The following is a 19,888-nucleotide window of genomic DNA, read 5'->3' on the forward strand; positions in this document are numbered from 1 at the left end:
GGGAATATTAACAAGACAACCTACTCCAATACCCAGGCGTTGGACGGGTAGTGGATGGTGGGGGGGGTATTCATTCTTGAATGATGAAATTATATCCTCATTATATGAGGTGGGGGGTGGTAAAATGTAGTTGTAGGGAATTTCACCCTTCTGCATCATTAATATCCCAGGTATATGAAGAGGAAGAGAGCATAATGAAGGGACTCGTGGGATCCATCCCACAAGAAGGTAACACATATGAGACGTCAGCCAGCTCCTTTATTGCAAAGCTATAATTTTGTAATGAGTTAATAGAGCTGCGGTTGCAGTTTCTTGTTCCAGTGGGCGTCTTCCCAGTTATTAAAGGAGCTTAGCTCAGCGACCGATAATTGGACAATAGCAATAACATTGTACTTTCTGTCTGTGGGATTTAACCTCTGACACTTTGCAGTTGGGCTTTAAGAAAAACATCTGCCTTTATGGTCCAGAAATTATCACATGAAGACAATCGTAGTCCGTGTGCCTTGTTAGGGCATATGGACGTCATAGCGCAGCGTCCCCTTTCAGGCCAGAGAGCAGTTGTATGTAGCAGGCAATTTGTATCAGTTGAAAGAAGTATGATCATGCACAATCCCGGTCCCGTGACCGTTCAGTGCCCATGCCACCCCCACACCTCCCAAAGTTGCCAATGGGTTGCCATAGGATCAGGGAGCTTACTTAAAGGGATTGTCCATACTTTGGATGCAATCTGCAGTCACTCCATTTGACTGCAGACTTGTGAATCCTCAGAGCATGCAGAGTGCGCGCTGTCCGCATTCTCCAGTGCCAGCACTGGGAGCGGGCAATTATGTGACTGCAAGTATGTAATTTGCATACTCCCGGTCACATTCCAACTAGACATGTCCAGCCTGCACACGTTTGGTTGGCACATGACAAATCGCATAAATGCAGCCATGACGCCTGCCCGCTCCTGGAGTCGGCACCTGGGAATCCTGACAGCAAGTGCTGTGCATGCTGTGTGGATTCACAAGTCTGCAGTCACATAGAGTAACTGCAGCCTTGAAGTCAATGCTTGGACAACCCCTTGTTGCCGCTATCTTGGTGCTCCTTCTGAAGCCCAGTCATAACAGTGAATTTCCCTGTGTACTTGCAGTATATTGTACATTCGATCAAACAAATGTAGTTTCATGGCCTCTATGGAGACTAAAAATACAGTGTAAAGCAAAAAAAAAAATGGAAAAATATATAAAAAAAATGTATATTCCCCCCCCCCCCCCCCCTATTTAACAATAAAAAATACAATAAATAAGCATATTTGGTATTGCGGCATAGTCTGATCTATCAAAATATAAAATTATTTATCCCATAAGTCAATGTAAAGACAAAAAAATAAAAATGCCCAAACTGACACTTTCCCCCTCTGCTCGTCTCCTAAAAAATGCAAAAAAAATGCAAAATTTCGTATGGACCTCAAAATTGTATACCAAAACTGTTTTTTTTTTTACCATTTTAAACTACTTTAATTATTTCTCCCATTTTTCAGCACATTAAATCGTAAAATTAATATTGTCATTATAAGCTACAACTCATCCTGAAAAAAACCCCAAAAAAAACAAGTTCTCGTAGTGCTATGTCCGCGGATGGGTAAAAAAATTATGATTTGTGGAAGAAGGGTAGGAAAAAACAAAATTGTAAAAATTGTCCGCGTCCTAAAGGAGCTAAGTGATGGCTAAGCTCAGCAGAACGCTCCTGATTACCTAAACTGTAGTAATGCAAGCGTAAGATACACAGAGTAGTCAGGTCTCCGAATATTTCCATTCACAGGCATAGAGTATTTGATTAAGGTCATTGGAAGAGAATAATTTCCAACTTTGGATTATCTGCATGAAGCCTAAAGGGACTAATGATGTGCATGGAAACATATACAACAGCTGTGCGCTATGGGGCTGCTGCCTCGCCCAGTGTCCGGTCCACCTGAGAATCACAGAGACCGAGAGATTAAATGAGACAAGAACAGAGGGAAAGCTCCTTGTGGCTTTTAGGAGGACATATCACTAGGCCAAAATTGACCAGTTTTTGCTCTTATTGTTTTCCCACTCCTCCCTGAGTGTTCAGACTTTTTTTTTTAAATCCATAGATTTCCTGAGATTTGGGTCTATGACATCACGTGATTAAAAACTGGCAAGTGAATCCTTGTAAGCTCTACGTAGAAACAGGAGGTCAATTTTCCCTGAATGAGTCATGAGTCACTGCAAAAGTCCCTGGCAGGGGGGAGGAGGGAGCAGGTGGGTCAGGAGTTGAAGAAGGGGATGATAAATGCAGGAAAAGGGAAAAGAGACTTTCTGTTTCTACATAGAGCAGATAAAAGAGGAGAATTAGCTGGGTAGAAAGGCAAAATGAGCAATTGTAAGTACACTGTGCTATATAATATGATGATTGCAATATATTAACAGGATAAAATCTTTGAATGGAGGAGGAGGAGTGCTTCCTTAAGGGAATGAGCAGATGGAATTTTTTAAGCAGTTTTTGGAGTAGGTCTGCTCTAAAAAAAAAAAACAAGACGAATAAATCGCTTAAAACGTTTGTAAAGTTCTTTCTATTAATTTCTATCGTGAAACCACTTTGCTGTTCATATGTTCCGTTTTTTGTGTATTTTTTTTCCCTTCTTGGGGTCTTGATAAAAATAGCAAATTGGAAAAAAAAAGAAAGTGCATGTCTCTCCTCTGAAGTAGCTCCTGATGGAAATCTGCTCCAAACGAGGCACTGTCCAATCAAAAAAATTGCAAAAAGGGTCTTTTTTTTTGGGGGGGGTGAACTTTTCCAACGCTCCAAAACCATTTCATGGTAAAGAAAAACTCTTTTAAAAATTTCCAAAAGAAGAAGTGCTTCCTGGAGGGATTTGCACTAAAATAACTTGTTGTTTTTGACCTTCTCAAAAAAGTTAGTATACACATACCCTAAGGGTGTGTTCACGCTGGGTTATTTTGCTGCGTTTTTTTAAGCAGAAACTCTCCAATTCTCCAAAACTCCTTGTGGTTTTTGGAGCATTTCTGCTCTAAAAACTCGGCAGAAAAGTATGTTCATTTCTTTTGAAAAATGCTTTTGCTGTGCACATGTTCAGGATTTTGAGCGTCTTTTTAAAACGTGAACAAAATGACCCAACCATTCTTCTTTTTCTGCTTAAATGACGCTTCATACTTTACAATATAAGCCAACCGGAAGGCTTTTAAAAAATGCCCAGAAGATGCCCGGGTGTCTATTGGAGTCTTTTGTAACTATTTTCAACTCCCCAAAACCCACAAAATATTAGTATTTTATTGATTCAAATATTAATAGGAAATCGCACCCAAAAAAAATGCTAAAAACGCTCAAAATAAAATCAGAAAACCCCACAGAAAAACTTAAACAAAATACTTCGGAAAATATTAACAAAAACATTTCAGGATATAAAATAAAAAGCCTGTGTTTCCTGAAGAGTTTTTTTTTTCTGTTTGGAAAAACTCATTGTTTTTGATCACCTGAAAAAAATGTTGTAATAAACCCCAAGGGTCTATTTACACTGAGGTTTTGAGTCGTTTTAGGAACACAAACTCTTCAAATCTTCCTCAAAAACTTAAAACATGGTAACCAGTTAATTAAGACTGGTGTTTTACATGTCGGTCTCTACGTTCACATTAGCGTTTTGCGTGTTTGCGTCGGGGGATGCAGCGGCGACGCATGCGTCATGCGCCCCTATATTTAACATGGGGGACGCATGGACATGCGTTGTGCTGCGTTGTGCGACACATGCGTTTTTTTTGCCGCAAGCGTCGGGCGCAGAAAATGCAACAAGTTGCATTTTTCTTGCGTCCAAATTTCGGCAAAAAAGGATGCATGCGTCGCAAAACGCAGCATTTTTGCGTGCATTTTGGTGCGTTTTTATTTGCGTTGTGCGTTGCGTCGCCGACGCAGCGGCGCGCAACGCAAATGTGAACGTAGCTAAGCTTCGTTCCCACAATGAGCTTTTGATGTTGCAGATTTTCTGCACTCGCATTTTTTCAAAAACACTCAGCATAAAAAACTCCACAAAAACTCATCATAGGAACGGAGTCGTAGGATATGTGCACACTTGTCTTTTAGACACCACTGTGCTTTTGCTGCAGGAAGATGCTTCATTACAACCTCAGCGATATTCTTCCTGAAGCAACTTATTTGGCGTCTTTTTAGTCCTTTATGCATCAGCTTTGCCACAATGGTCTTTTTTTTTTAATTGCTTGCATAAAATATTGAGTGGCTTCCAAATGGATGTCGCCTGAGGAACTGTCACTTCTTACAGCCGCTTCACAGCTTTCGAAGACTGAAGTAGTTAAAAGAAGCTAAAAAAACTGGACATGTGCACTGCAAGACGTTTAGACATTTCAGTGCATATGTTCAATCTTTTTAGCATTTTTTCCGTTCTTTTTCAGGTGAGTTTCTGTGCTACCCTTAATGAACGGGACCGCTGGAGTAAGATGCACCTGATCAATTAAGATGCCCACTTTACAGCCAGCATGTGCCTTGCCACAAATGTTACCCCAGTCAGGGACTGGAGCACATTTCTGGCATAAGTTATGCCACTAAAGAGGCATAACGCTACTAAGAGTTTGCCGAGCAGACCTCGCCACTCCGTGGCCCACCCATGCTTCTCCCACTTTGGCTGGCCAAAAACGGCAAAAGTTGCAAAATTTCTGAGCAACTTTGAGTTGCACCAAATTTTTTCGACACTTCAAAGTATTTTGCACCAGAAAGCTGGAGTAAACACTGTGATGAATCAAGGGCCTTAGATTTTTTAGTTTTCGAGGAGAATTTGGACCGTTTCTGTTCTAAAAACTCAGTTTGAATACAGCCTTTTTTCTATGTGAAGTTTTTTCTTTTACACACACACAAAAAAAGACTAGTTTTTTTAAGCAGAAACCTCTTTGAGAATCTATTTTTTGAGTTTTTCTCTTCCTGAAGTATCCCGAGAAAAATTTTTTGCCTGAAATTTTTTCTTCTTCAGATTTTGAGTGGACAGCGCTTATTTCCGCCTATACGAGGAATGACCCAATAATGTCCCTACTTTTGAGTTTTATAGTATGGAAGAAGTTTTATCTAAAACATTTTTTTTTAAAAAATTACACCCCTTTAGGCACATATAGGGGGTCTTTTCTTTCAATTATCATCAATCCCACAATGTCTGTCTGCTGTTTCATCCTTCTCTGCTAGATTTCTAAAAATAATATGGATAAAACAGAATTCATCATCTTTCCCCCATTTTCACTTGACCCCCCCCCAACAAGACCTATCCATTAAAGCCAATGGCTGTCCACTCTCCCCAGTCCCTCTAGCTCACTGCCTTGGGGTAACCCTGGACTCTCCTTCAAACCGCATATCCAAGCCCTTTACACTTCCTGCCGACTCCAACTCAAATATATTTCCCAGATCCGCACATTCATTAATCAAGAATCTGCAAAAACCCTTAATCTATGCCCTAATCATCTCCCGCTTCAACTACTGCAACCTCCTGTTTTGTGGCCTCCCTCCTAACACTCTCACACCTTTCAAATCTATTCTAAACTCTGCTGCCCGACTAATCCACCTGTCCCCCTGCTATTCCCTGGCCTCTCCCCTCTGTCAATCCCTTCACTGGCTCCCCATTACCCAGAGACTCCAGTACAAAACCCCAACCATGATATACAAAGCCATCCACAACCTGTCTCCTCCATACATCTGTGACTTACCTGCACGCAACCTCTGATCCTCACAAGATCTCTTTCTCTACTCCCCTCTTATCTCCTCTTCCCAAAATCGTATACAAGATTTCTCCCCCTACTTTAGAACTGTCTACCACAACACATCAAACTCTCACCTACCATCGAAACCTTCAAAAAGAACCTATAGACCTATTTCTTCCGACAAGCCTACAACTTACAGTAACCACCGATGCACCAAACCGCTGCACGACCAGCTCTACCCTCACCTACTGTATCCTCACCCATCCCTTGTAGATTGTGAGCCCTCGCGGGCAGGGTCCTCTCTCCTCCTGTACCAGTTATGACTTGTATTGTTTAACGTTATTGTACTTGTTTTTATTATGTATACCCCTCCTCACATGTAAAGCGCCATGGAATAAATGGCGCTATAACAATTAATAATAATAAATAATAATTACATTCACTCAGTTTAATGCTAGCGTTAAGTAAATGCTTTATTTTTTGCAGCGAGCATTGTATAGAGAAGTATTAGGAAGGAGGAGCCCCTCTAAACAGCTGTCTGTAAACCCCCTCGCAGCGGCTACCTCAGCTGCAGCTGTTTAAAAAGACGGCGCTGTATTTTCCGTGTGAAAAATGGGAGGAATTTAACCCAAATGGGGAAACTCACAGCTGGTAGAGTCATTTATCCAATAGCAAACTGGCAAAAGAAAAGGCGGAGGGGGGAGGGGGCACGTTAGGGCTCATTATTAGGAGAAACTAATTGCCACCTTGTTATGGGACAGGAAAAAAGCGAGAGGGAAATTCTTTCCAGGATTTCTTTTTTTTTTATTTTATTTTTTATTTTAACTGTGGAAAAAGAAACGTGTTAGGAAGCTACAAGGAAAAATGCAAAGTTCAGGAATATAGAGAATAGAGGTGCGCAGGCTGAATTTAGGGGGGCAACATGGAACGAAGGCGCAAGAAAAAAAAATAAATATACGATCCCACTAGGGGGAGGCTTAATCAATGCACAGGTGCCAATTAGGAGAGTGTACAGGAGGCATGTGCAATATCCTGGCGGGCAGGCGGGCGGCACAGGGATCAGTGATCACAATATAATTGCCTCTTGTTCCATCATTAACTGCACTTGGCTTTGGCACCGCACCCGGTGCCAGGTGTCAGTAGTGAGTGCAGATACAGTGGAATTTTTCATAAACCTCATTTTTGGTTGTACTATTAAAACAAAAAAACAAAAAAAAGATTTTCCACTTTTGGGACAATTTTTTTAAAACTTTTTTTGGCTGAAAATAATTTTTGTAATTGGGTTCTTATTAAAAAAATGTTTTACCATTTGCCTTCTATAGCCTCAGTGTTAGGCTATGTTCACACACATTCAGGATTTATCATTAGTATTTCTAAAAGCCCAAACCAGGAGTGGGTGAAAAATACATAAGTGGTGACGAGTTTTCTATTATACTTTTCCTTTGGTTGTCCCACTCCTGATTTTTGCTTGCAAATACTGATGTAAAATAGTGACCAAATATTTATTGTACGTGTGAACGTGGCCTTACACTGACTATTGCTGCAAAATGGGTTAACTGAGAATCCATCAGTGAGCATATTTGATGACACCAAACTGAAAAAAAAAAAGGATTGTTAACCCAAAATACATGCATTTAAGTGAAATAATAATAACAAATATATATATATATATATCAGTGTCCGTAAAGATGGACAGCCCCTCTAAGTTCATTCCAAGGTCTAGGAATTCTGATATACCAAGTAAACCTTGCATGACAATGACTTTTCACATTCTTTGTAATCTCTTGGATTTATAAATTTATCAGGGAATGGGGCTGTATGTTAAGAAATGGGAGTCTTCGGTTTAGGTGATATTGCTAGTTGAGTTTCTAGGCTCCTTAAAGGGATTGTCCAGGCCTGGAGCTCGAGTATGCAGGCAATATATGTGACTGTAGACTTGTGAACCCTCACAGTGCCACTATTATGGTTCTCTGGTGCTGGCATCGGGAGCGGGCAGTCTTGTGACCCCAAGTATGCCATATAGAGTAAGAAACATAACGTATAAATAGAAGAAAATAGAAAAAAGGTAATCTGTCATATCAGAGAAGTATGCTATCTCCTCCTATGAGTCACTTTCTCCTCATTTACTCTGAAAAACTCAAAACAAGATGGATAGTGCACTCACTGAGGGATCAGGTTAAATCCTCCTATTGACGACAATAGAGAGGAGGGATCAGAGTGAGAGAGGCACAGAGATATTCAGATCCGTACCTCTGTTTTCTAGTAAGTGTTTTATCTCGCCACCCCCCAGAGCTGGATTTACAGCTACACTGCTCAGTACTGCTGAATATTGTCTTCCATGCTGCTGCTTCTGAACATTTGCTACTTTTTAGTTGCGAGAGCAGGAATCCTTCTGGAGAAAGGCTAATTTGCATACTGTGAAGACTCTTTACATAACCTGGATCTCCACAAAGAGAACCGATACCTTTTGAGTGAGACAGTCCAGATTATCCTGCAGCCTGATGAAAATATAGGATAATATATGCATTAACGGTAGAAGACTGTTTAGCCACGTAGGCTCGTATCTTACCTTTACAGGCTCTGCGGTCAGTTATGGGGCGGGTGACATCCCGGTAGAAGCCCTCTTTGCAGTAATGGCAGTGCCTGCCCGCCGTGTTGTGCCTGCAGTTCAAGCACACGCCGCCACTCTTCCTTCCTGACAGCTTGTATAGTTCCATATTGAAGCGACATCTTCGGGCGTGCAGATTACAGGAGCAAGCTGAGGACAGATGAAAAAAGAGAAAGGATTGTTAGAGAAAAAGTACTTCTTTTTGGAACAGAGATTTTTTTTTTTTTAGTTGAAAAGTTTCAAAGTAAAACGAGAGTCAATATTATCGCATATGACATAGGTCCTGGTCCAATATTCGAGGCTTTGTGGGGTAGATCATGGAGGCTATGCTTAGCTTAGGTGCCCAATATGTAATTTGTGGGGTCTAACTGTTCATCTGAATGAAGGGGCCCCAACTTAGTGATAGGGTCGCAACTGGTTCACTCCAGTAACTGCATAGTGCCGCCATTGTCCTTGTGGATGCGCTTGGTTCTGCAGCACAGAGTAAGTGTATTGGTGAAAGGAGACTATTATTGTTCAATGTTTGACCTCAGATATATGAAACTATTCTGCATATTGATTGAATACTCAAAATAAGCCTTTTTACAATCAGGATATACAAACCTAAAATACTTATCACCTACATAGACCTTAAACATTACATCAGATGCTATTGAAAAGGAGAGTCTCAGAATCCTGTGTTAATAGACCATTACTGCTACAGTCATTGCTATTGGTCTGTAAATGATCGATTGGTTCGGGGAGGTGGGGTGGAGATAAAGCCATGGGACCCCTATTGTAGATTTCAGCTTCCAGCAGAATCATCAGCAGATTAGGGGAGAATACACTGCTCTACTTAGGACAAAAAAGAATTATTAACTTCATAATCAAATAACATGGGGCAGAACTGACATAGGCAAAACAGAGAGGTCTAAAGCAGGGGTGTCAAACTCAAACACACAGCGGGTCGAAATAAAAAACTTGGACAAAGTCATGTCCAACCTTGATATCTATCAAAAAAAGGTCTAATTTTTCCTTATCGTCAAATATAACGATGAACCTTTTTCATATGGAAGCAAACTTAAAGGGCTTGTCCTATGAACAAAGTACATTTTAATTAACAGATGTCAGTAAAAAAATAAAAATAAACACATAATCACAGATGTGATAGACTGAAATAAAATATGTTATGTAAGAGCAGTAAAAGCCTAATTTAATTATGTAATAACAGAGGTTTAAAAAAAACTTGAATTAATAAATAATACAGATAATAAAGTGTGATGCCAATAAAAGTGGCCCCCAAACACAGTATGGTACCCCCACATTGAATTCCTCCACAGTAACCTACATGTGCACGGTGTGATGACCCTTCTGTACCCCCACAGCAAAGTATGGTGACCTCAACACGGTATGATGCCCTAACTATGATCCCCACATAGCCTCCAGCACCTGGGCCCCGCGTAGTCCTCCATACAGTATAATGGGTCCCACATAGTCCTTCATATAGTACAATGGCCCCACATTGTCCTCCATACAGTATAATGGACCCCTCATAGTCCTCCATGCAGTATAATGGGCCACACATAGTCCTCCATACAGTATAAGGGCCACACATAGTCCTAGATACAGTGTAATGGGCACCACATAGTCCTCCATATAGTACAATGGGCACCACATTGTCCTCCATACAGTATAATGGGCCCCACATTGTCCTCCATACAGTATAATGGGTCACACATAGTCCTTCATATAGAACAATGGGCCCCACATTGTCCTCCATACAGTCTAATGGGCCCCTCATAGTCCTCCATACAGTATAATGGGCCACACATAGTCCTCCATACAGTATAATGGGCCACACATTGTCCTCCATACAGTGTAATAGGCACAACATAGTCCTCCATATAGTACAATGGGCACCACCTTGTCCTCCAAACAGTATAATGAGCCCCACATAGTCCTTCATACAGTATAGTGGGCCCCACAAGAGTCATCCATACAGTGTAATGGGCCCCACATAGTCCTGCATATAGAATAATAGGCCCCACATAGTTCTCCATACAGAATAAGAAACCCCACATGGTCCTCCATACAATATAATTGACCTCACATAGTCCTCCATACAGTATAATGGGCCCCACATAGTCCTGCATATAGAATATTAGGCCCCACACGGTCCTCCATACAGTTTAATGGGCCTCACATAGTCCTGCATAGAATAATAGACCACACATAGTTCTCCATACAATATAATGGCCTCCACATAGTTCTCCATACAGTATAATGGGGGATGGTGCCGTCGTCGTGGGCCAAAACTAATCACCTTGTGGGCCAGATTTGACCCGCGGGCCATAGTTTTACATGTATGGTCTATACAGGAACTACCATACATATCTTCAAACTATCTGCTGTCCGCATGAGATCCCACAACATAAGTCTACGGCTGTTGTATTCTCCAACTATCCTCACTAATTCCTAAAAAAGGGGATCACAGTCCTTCATCCATCATCCAAACTCCCCATGCCTGATCCTTCTTTCCAGCCAACATCAGGGTTGTAGGGGAGAAGTCAGGACATCGCTACACACATACTAGGTGGCCAGTCCCTCTGGTATCGTCCAGTTTAGCCAACATTCATCTTGTGTGCGACCACCTTTAGGTAGCCATTGGTTAAATTTAGTAGCCATAGCTGTTTTCTTTGTAGCAGAGGGACTACAAAAAACCTGCAATGCTTTTTATCTCCTGAAGATTTTTTTACAGGATCATGTTAACCCCTTTCCTGCCATAAATGTGTCTCTAAATTCTCCCTAGCTGCAAAAGGTCCACTACAAATCTGTCACAGCAGTATATTTGTGCAGGCAGCAGGTATGGCCATCACTCACACACAGCTGTCAGAGCTCACCCTGCGTGTATGGCCAAGCCTGTCGCTGACTGTGTGTCCGTGTGTGTGTTTGGCACAGTCCACCTGTGTTTGTGTGCGCCTGTCTCTGTGTAAATGTCTTTCTGCGTGTGTGGCTGTGAGCGCTGCCATTCATGTGTACACAGCCTTTATCTGTCTATATGCGGATGGAGGATAACAAGCTGCATCTCTGTCCAAGGTCTAAATATGGAACATGGGCCCTTCTCTGTATCCCCTCCAGTGCGGAGGGCGATCTGTGTCTGCAAATTTATGGGCTGAATCACATTGCACAATGTTATTGCAAGTAAAGTTTCCTCTGGGATTGTGTGTGCTCCAAATAAAGTCATTGGGAGAAAATTAGAATTGAGAACATTACAGACAAATAAAAGTGCAGTATCCATCTGTAATTCTATCTGTGTATCTATCTATCTATCTATCTATCTATCTATCTATCTATCTATCTATCTATCTATCTATCTATCTATCTATCTATCTATCCCAAATAATTGAGGCAGCACACCATATAAAGATATAATCTATGTTCTATTTATTAGCCCATGTGGTGACATTTCGGTACAAAAGTGTGGACCTTTCTTAAGCCACCTATGTGCCTATGAGGCCCTGCACTCTATACTTACTGGTGCTGCTTTTTACTCTTTTTTTCTATCTATCTATCTATCTATCTATCTATCTATCTATCTATCTATCTATCTATCTATCTATCTCTCAATCGATTCTGTCTATTATCTATCTTTATATTTGTCTATTTATCATCTAATTGTCCATTGATTTTTGTCTCTATTTAATTATCTATCTAAATCTGTCTTTCTATTTATCTCGTTATTTATCTGTCTACTATATTATTATCTACGGTATTTAATCCACTATCGCATTATCTAGTGATTTATCTATTTACATTTTATCTATCTTCTACCTACCCAACAATCTATTTTTCTATCATCTAAATATATATCTAGCTTTTGATGTGTCTATTTATTTATCATCCATCCATGCACCCCTCCCTGTATTTGTGTTCCTGGCCCGATATAACCAGCAGGTGTCGCTGTTGTTATTTTGTTACAGCCTGCAGCCACCAGGTCACCATATGGACAGGGTGATATTTTAGGATACAACTTCAGTAACAATGAATAATTTCTTAGTTCAGCAAATATATTATATTGCTTCATTTATGGCCCTATTTATTAATGTTCTTTGTACTAGTGTACATGATTCACACAAACAATAGTTTTGTTGATTTACAACATCCCTTATGCTTTGCTTATATAGCGCTATCTTATTCCTCAGCGCTTTACATTTTGTACACATTATCATCACTGTCCCCGATGGGGCTCACAATCTAGATTCCCTATCAGTATGTCTTTGGAATGTGGGAGGAAACCGGAGAACCCGGAGGAAACCCACGCAAACACGGGGAGAACATACAAACTCCTTGCAGATGTTGTCCTTGGTGGGATATGAACCCAGGACCCCAGTGCTGCAAGGCTGCTGTGCTAACCACTGTGCCACCCTGCTGCCCCAGTGCAGAAATCCCAGCAAATAATTGTGCACTTTCCAGTTTTACCATTCTCATCCCCTTCCTTAAATAAAATGTAGGATAAATTATCTCCCACTACACAGCGTGCAGAATTATTAGGCAAGTTGTATTTTTGATCCCATGATACTTTTTATACATGTTGTCCTACTCCAATCTGTTCAGGCTTGAGAGCCAACTACCAATTAAGTAAATCAGGTGATTTGCATCTCTGTAATGAGGACGGGTGTTGGCTAATGACATCAGAACCCCTATATAAGGTGTGCATAATTATTAGGCAACTTCCTTTCCTTTGGAAAAATGGGTCAGAAGAGAGATTTGACGGCTCTGAAAAGTCCAAAATTGTGAGATGTCTTGCAGAGGGTTGCAGCAGTCTTGAAATTGCCAAACTTTTGAAGCGTGATCACCGAACAATCAAGCGTTTCATGGCAAATAGCCAACAGCGTCGCAAGAAGCGTGTTGGGCAAAAAGGCGCAAAATAACTGCCCATGAATTGAGGAAAATCAAGCGTGAAGCTGCCAAGATGCCATTTGCCACCAGTTTTGCCATATTGCAGAGCTGCAATGTTACTGGAGTAACAAAAAGCAGAAGGTGTGCGATACTCAGGGACACGGCCAAGGTAAGGAAGGCTGAAAAACGACCACCTCTGAACAAGAAACATAAGATAAAACGTCAAGACTGGGCCAAGAAATATCTTAAGACTGACTTTTCAAAGGTTTTATGGACTGATGAAATGACAGTGACTCTTGATGGGCCAGATGGATGGGACAGAGGCTGGATCAGTAAAGGGCAGAGAGCTCCACTCCGACTCAGACGCCAGCAAGGTGGAGATGGGGACTGGTATGGGCTGGGATCATCAAAGATGGACTTGTGGGACCTTTTCGGGTTGAGGATGGAGTGAAGCTCAACTCCCAGACCTACTGCTAGTTTCTGGAAGACAGTTTCTTCAAGCAATGGTGCAGGAAGAAGTCGGCATCGTTCAAGAAAAACATGATTTCCATGCAGGACAATGCTCCATCACATGCCTCCAACTACTCCACAGTGTGGCTGGCCAGTAAAGGTCTCAAAGAAGAACAAATAATGACATGGCCCCTTGTTCGCCTGATCTGATCTGAACCCCATAGAGAACCTGTGGTCCCTCATAAAATGTGAGATCTACAGGGAGGGAAAACAGTCCACCTCTCGGAGCAGTGTCTGGAGGCTGTGGTGGCTGCTGCACACAATGTTGGTCGTAAACAGATCAAGCAACTGACAGAATCTATGGATGGAGGCGGCTGAGTGTCATCATAAAGAATGCTGGCTATATTGGTCACTAATTTTTCGGGGTTTTGTTTTTGCATGCCAGAAATGTTTATTTCTAAATTTTGTGCAGTTATATTGGTTTACCTGGTGAAAATAAACAAGTGAGATGGGAATATATTTGGTTTTTATTAAGTTGCCTAATAATTCTGCACAGTAATAGTTACCTGCACAAACAGATATGCTCCTAAGAACCAAATCTAAAAGAAAAACCACTCCTTCTTCCAAAAAATATTAAGCTTTGATATTTGAGTCTTTTGGGTTGATTGAGAACATAGTTGTTGATCAATAATAAAAATAATCCTCTAAAATACAACTTGCCTAATAATTCTGCACACGGTGTAGATATAATCCTTCCAACTGATCGATTTTCTAATACGCTTTATATCTCCGTTCCGCCAGTCAAATCCTGATATGTGGCTCCACAGATTAGCTGGACTGCCTGGCACATGACTCCTAGTCTTCTAGTGATAATTTCCTGCTAATAAAACACTGATTGCATTAAAACAACAGCACACAGCCCAGTAAGTGACAGATCGCTGGAATAAGTGTCTCTGCCCTTACATCATTCTGCTCTCAGATTATGTAGCAAAAACCTGCTGACAGATTCCTGTTAAGGTGGATGCAAAGCGCATCTGTGTCTCTGTAGGACTTACTCACACCCACAGGGACCTGATTAATGATAGTATGATTTGCAAGAGCTGCTTCACCGCCGGCTCTTTGCAAACCTCTGCAAAGTGAGCCTGGTGTGCGTTCTCCGGTTTCATGGGCACTCTGTGTATGCCAGGGATGGGAAGAGAGATGGCTGCGCATGTGCTGCTCTCTCCATTCACTTCTGTAGGATGGTGAAAAATTGCTAATCACTTTTACACTTTTAATTTTTGGGAACCCTACAAAAGTGGATGGAGAGATGCTTGAGCCCCATTTTCAACTCAGATATGGGTCCCAATGTATTTATATTTTTAAGCATAACCTATTATCAGCAGCTACCTATGATAATTCTTCAGGTTCCCAATAATTTACTGTTTTAAGGTTTATTTCCAAAATCGTAAGTTATTCCTCATCAAAAGGATAGGGGATAAATTACTGATCGCTGGGGGTCCTTCCACTGGAGCACACAGTGATCATGAACAGAGGTGAGGTGTGCTGTGCATGCTCAAACTCCACTCCATTCATTGTCAATGAGACTGCTGATAAAATGCCAAGATCGCCGATTTCCAGCAGTCCCATTTACATTCAATGAAGCCGAGGTCTAGCATGGGCACTGTCACGCCCTTCGAGACAAGGCTCCAGATCTTTTGGGGTCCCATCAGTGACACCCCCATCGATCAGAGAGTAATTTCCTGAACTTTTGAGAAAACCCTTGTAAAAAAAAATAAAAAATACTTGAAATTATGACATTTTTAAAATACATCAATTAAATGCCTAAAAATGATTTCCCATTATCCGGTCACTACCAGGAGCAAAACTCCAGCTCCTAAGCCAGACCTAATGGAGGTTGGTCTTCATCAATCTCTAGGGGAAGTCAATGGGACTGGCTGGAAATAGCCATGGCTTTCTCCGAATGTCCCATAGACAAAAAATGGAGCAGAGATCCAAGCTCACCTCTCCTCCTTTCAAGACTGAGCTCACTTCTCAGGATCCTTGAAAGCCCCAGCAGCGATCAGCCAGGGAATAGGGGATAATTTGCAATTTTTTTGCAAAGACTCCCCCAGAAAATTCAACAACAACAACAAAAAAAATCAGATTACGGTTTCCCCAAATAAAAATCACCAAAGTAAAACACTGAAAAAGCAGATAAAATATAGGAGAGTGTTTCCTATCGTCTGATCCTCCAGCTATTGCAAAATTACAACCTCCGGCTTGATTGATGTTGTAATATTCCAATAATTGGAAATCCACAGTTCAGGTAACGCTGATATAATATGTACCAGGCAGAGACGCATGTTCCTTGCTAATGATTTGCTTTCATTGGGCCATATAATACATGTCTGTGTATTGCTCCGGTGTAAATGGCTGTTTGTATATGGAGTCTGCTGCAGGTTTCGGGAACAATCTGTACTCCAGATGCTGGGTGTTCTCACTACCCCACAGAGCCAGGTGCTGCCGAGGTCACAATGTTAGACATTAAGGACACGGTGGAATTAATAAGAAGGGGGGCACATAGGAAGACGTGGAAAAAATAATGTTCCGAGTCGGTGGCTGGCCTTTGAGGATCAGGGTGGCACCTCAGCGGCTCGCTCCGGCCCAACGTGGCTCGCCCAGATTGTATGCCAAGGCTGTTATATCTATCATGCCCTGTGAAAGTAATTTCTAATTTCAGACCATTTTACAGCTGTTGGGGGCCTGATGGCTTCATAGGCCACATGTGCTTTATAAAACCCAACAGCGAGGGCCCACACCTCCCCCTCCGCCCAAACTCTGCAGACCATCTCCACCTCGCTAACTTTTTTTTTTTTTAGGGCAGGGTATAATGAAAACAAGATTTTCTTCAGCTTGCAAGGCCCCCCACCCTTTCCCTCTTCCCCCACCTTCCTGAAAACCTTCAGCTAAAGGTGCGAGTTTTTCCAGACATGCTGTGAAATTCATTAACATGTCAGAGAAATAATACAGCATCCTGAGAGAGGAGCAATTTATTAAGGAGAGGGGGCGCTCCGTCCAGTCATGAGGTCCACCACTGCGAGAGCGCGGCACAACCGGGGGTGACAGGAAGAAAATATAAAGCGGGCGGCTAAAGTGACATTATTAGTATTACTTCACAGGATTGAAGCTGGGTGGTCTTCATCATTGCTTCATCAGTGCATCATTTCCAGCCAGTAATGACTTATCATATAACCCTGCACATTTATGAAGGCGTCTGTGGGGCCTTACTGTACCTAGGACCTTGGTTACCAAGTGCAATCATGCCATTGCGTCTACAAAAAAGTAAGTCTGGAAAATGGCGCTGTATGGAAGGTACTATGGCGCAGCATGGATAAAATGGTGCTGTATGGAAGGTGCTACGGCACAGTATGAAGGATAAAATGGCGCCGTATGGAAGGTACTATGGCGCAGTATGAAGGATAAAATGGCGCCGTATGGAAGGTGCTGCGGCGCAGCATGAAGGATAAAATGGCACTGTATGGAAGGTGCTACGGCGCAGCATGAAGGATAAAATGGCACTGTATGGAAGGTGCTACGGCGCAGCATGAAGGATAAAATGGCACTGTATGGAAGGTGCTACGGCGCAGTATGAAGGATAAAATGGCGCCGTATGGAAGGTACTGCGGCGCAGCATGAAGGATAAAATGGCACTATATGGAAGGTGCTGCGGCGCAGCATGAAGGATAAAATGGCACTGTATGGAAGGTGCTGCGGAGCAGCATGAAGGATAAAATGGCGCTGTATGGAAGCTAATATGGTGCGGTATGAAGTGTAAAAAGGCGCTCTATGGAAGGTAATACGGCACGGTTTGAAGGGTAAAATGGTGCTATATGGAAGGTAATACAGTGCGGTATGAAATTTAAAATGGCGCGATATGAAGGGTAAAAGGGCGCTATATGGAAGGTACTACAGTGCGGTATGAAGGCTGAGATGGCGCTGTATGGAAGGTAGTGCAGCACAGTATAAAGGGGAAAATGGCACTTTATGGAAGATAATTTGGCGCAGTATGAAGGGTAAAATAGCAGGGTATGAAGAGTAAAAGGGTGCTATATGAAGGTAATACAGCGCTGTATGGAAGGTAAGACGGTGCGGTATTAAGGATAAAATGGGGCTTTCTGGAAGGTAATATGGCGCAGTATGAATGGTAAAATGGCATTGTATGGAAGGTAATATGACACAGTATAAAGGATAAAATGGTGCTGTACGTAAAAATATGGCGCGGTATGAAAGGTAAAATTATGTTTTATGTAAGGTAATACAGCGCGGGATGAAGGATAAAATGGCCCTTTATGGAAGGTAATATGGCATGGTATGATGGGTTAATTGACATTGTATGGAAGGTAATATGGCATGGCATAAACAATAAAATGGCACTCTATGGAAGGTAATATGTCGCGATATGAAGGGTAAAATGGCGCTGTATGGAAGGTAATACTGCACAGTATGAAGGGTATAATTGCGCTGTTTGAAAGTTAATACGGCGCAGTATGATGGGAAAAACGATGTATGGAAGGTAATACAGCGTGGTACAAAGGATAAAATTACACTGCATAGAAGGTAATATGGCGTGGTATGAAGGGTAAAATGGTGCCGTATGAAGAGTAACATAATGCTGTATGGAAGGTAACACGGAGCAGTATGAAGGGTAAAATGGCACTGCGTAATACGGTGAAGTATGAACGGTGAAATTGCACTCTATGGAAGGTAATAGGGTGTGGTATGAATTGTGAAATTAAGTTGTATGGAGGGTAATACGGTGCGGTATGAAGGGTAAAATGATTCTTGGTGGATGGTAATACGATGCGGTATGAAAGATTAAATAAGGCTGTATAGAAGGTAATATGGCCTGGTGTGAAGGTTAAAATGGCACTGTATGGAGGGTAGGTAATAAGTTACAATATGGAAGGTAATACAACACAGTAAGGAAGGTGATATGCCTCTGTATGGAAGGTAATACGGCGTGGTATAAAGGATACAATGGTGCTGTATGGATGGTAATAAGTCGCGACATGGAGGGTAATACAGTACAGTATGGGAGGTGATATGGCGCTTTATGGAGGGTAATAAGTTGCAATATGGATGGTAATACGGCTTGGAATGGGGGGTAATAAATCACCATATCGAGGGTTATATGGTGCTGTATGGAGGGTACTAAGTCATTGTATGGAGGGTAATAATTCACCATATGGAAAGTAATATGGCACTGTATGGGAAGTGATATGGCATAATATGGAAGGTAAAACGTCACCTTATGGAGGGTAATATGTCACAATATGAAGGGTAGTATGGTGCTACATGGAGGTTAATAAAGTGGGTGATATGGCGCTGTTTGCAGAGCAATACTGCACGGCATGAAGGGTAAAATGGTATGGTGGGTAGTGTGTCTTGGAATGGAGGGGCATAATATAGAAGGTAAGAGTGCTGTATGGAGAACAATAGTGTGGTATGGAGGATAACATGGTGCTACATGCAAGGTAATACGGTGCGGTATGGAGGGTAATATAGCACAGGTTGAAGAGTAATCCCACAGGCCTATCGTGCGGAGACACAGGGTCTGCATTCAGCCTTCTACATATGATGCTTCATACAGAATCTTTCCATCTTAAAGGCGTAGTCCTACATCAGCAAGATGTTACCGCTCCACAGGAAAGAGAATAAGTTGCTGATCACTGAGGGTCTTGGTTTCAAGAACAGGGCTCTGAAATTTTCCTTTATAAAAGAGAGCTACAACATTGTCTGTGGGACTACTTGTCATAGCGAAGTACAGCGACAGTGCCATAAACCAAGAATGGAGCACCCTGCTGGTCTAACAGCAGTTCACAACCCGTTTTCTCTTTTTAGGACTCCCACCTAATGGGTGAGTGGGGGGCCGGTCACTTCTTCGCTCATTCACACTCTGGAAAGAAGACACTTTTCTTGCAAATCTATTTGTATGTACACCTAACCCTGCAGCACTTTTTACTATTTTTACAGCCCTTGTAATTATTCTCTATAGTAAACTTTCATTAGAAATAACCTAATGATATGCACAGAGCAGAATTTGTTTTTATGCCGTTTTACAAGCTATTGCCTTTCCACTAAAATTGTTTTCAGTTTCCCCTCTAATCCGCTGTAGTGCGTTAATGAGGAATGTGGCGGCGGTGAGTGTTGACCCACTGCGCCACTGGCTGGGCTTGACTAAGTGGCTATGTGGTCTTCA

General features: G+C 41.9%; 1 protein-coding gene across 1 annotated transcript in view; it reads right to left on the bottom strand.

Moving 5' to 3' along the window:
* Positions 1–19,888, bottom strand: part of NTN3 (netrin 3) — a 67,051-nt gene that overhangs the window by 14,988 nt on the left and 32,175 nt on the right. Inside the window, exon 3 of the mRNA XM_069734425.1 lies at positions 8,281–8,469. Within this exon, the coding sequence (XP_069590526.1) occupies positions 8,281–8,469 (189 nt within the window). The remainder of the gene's footprint in view (positions 1–8,280; positions 8,470–19,888) is intronic.

This window comes from Ranitomeya imitator, chromosome 7 (assembly GCF_032444005.1).
Source record: "Ranitomeya imitator isolate aRanImi1 chromosome 7, aRanImi1.pri, whole genome shotgun sequence".
Lineage (NCBI taxonomy): Eukaryota > Metazoa > Chordata > Amphibia > Anura > Dendrobatidae > Ranitomeya > Ranitomeya imitator.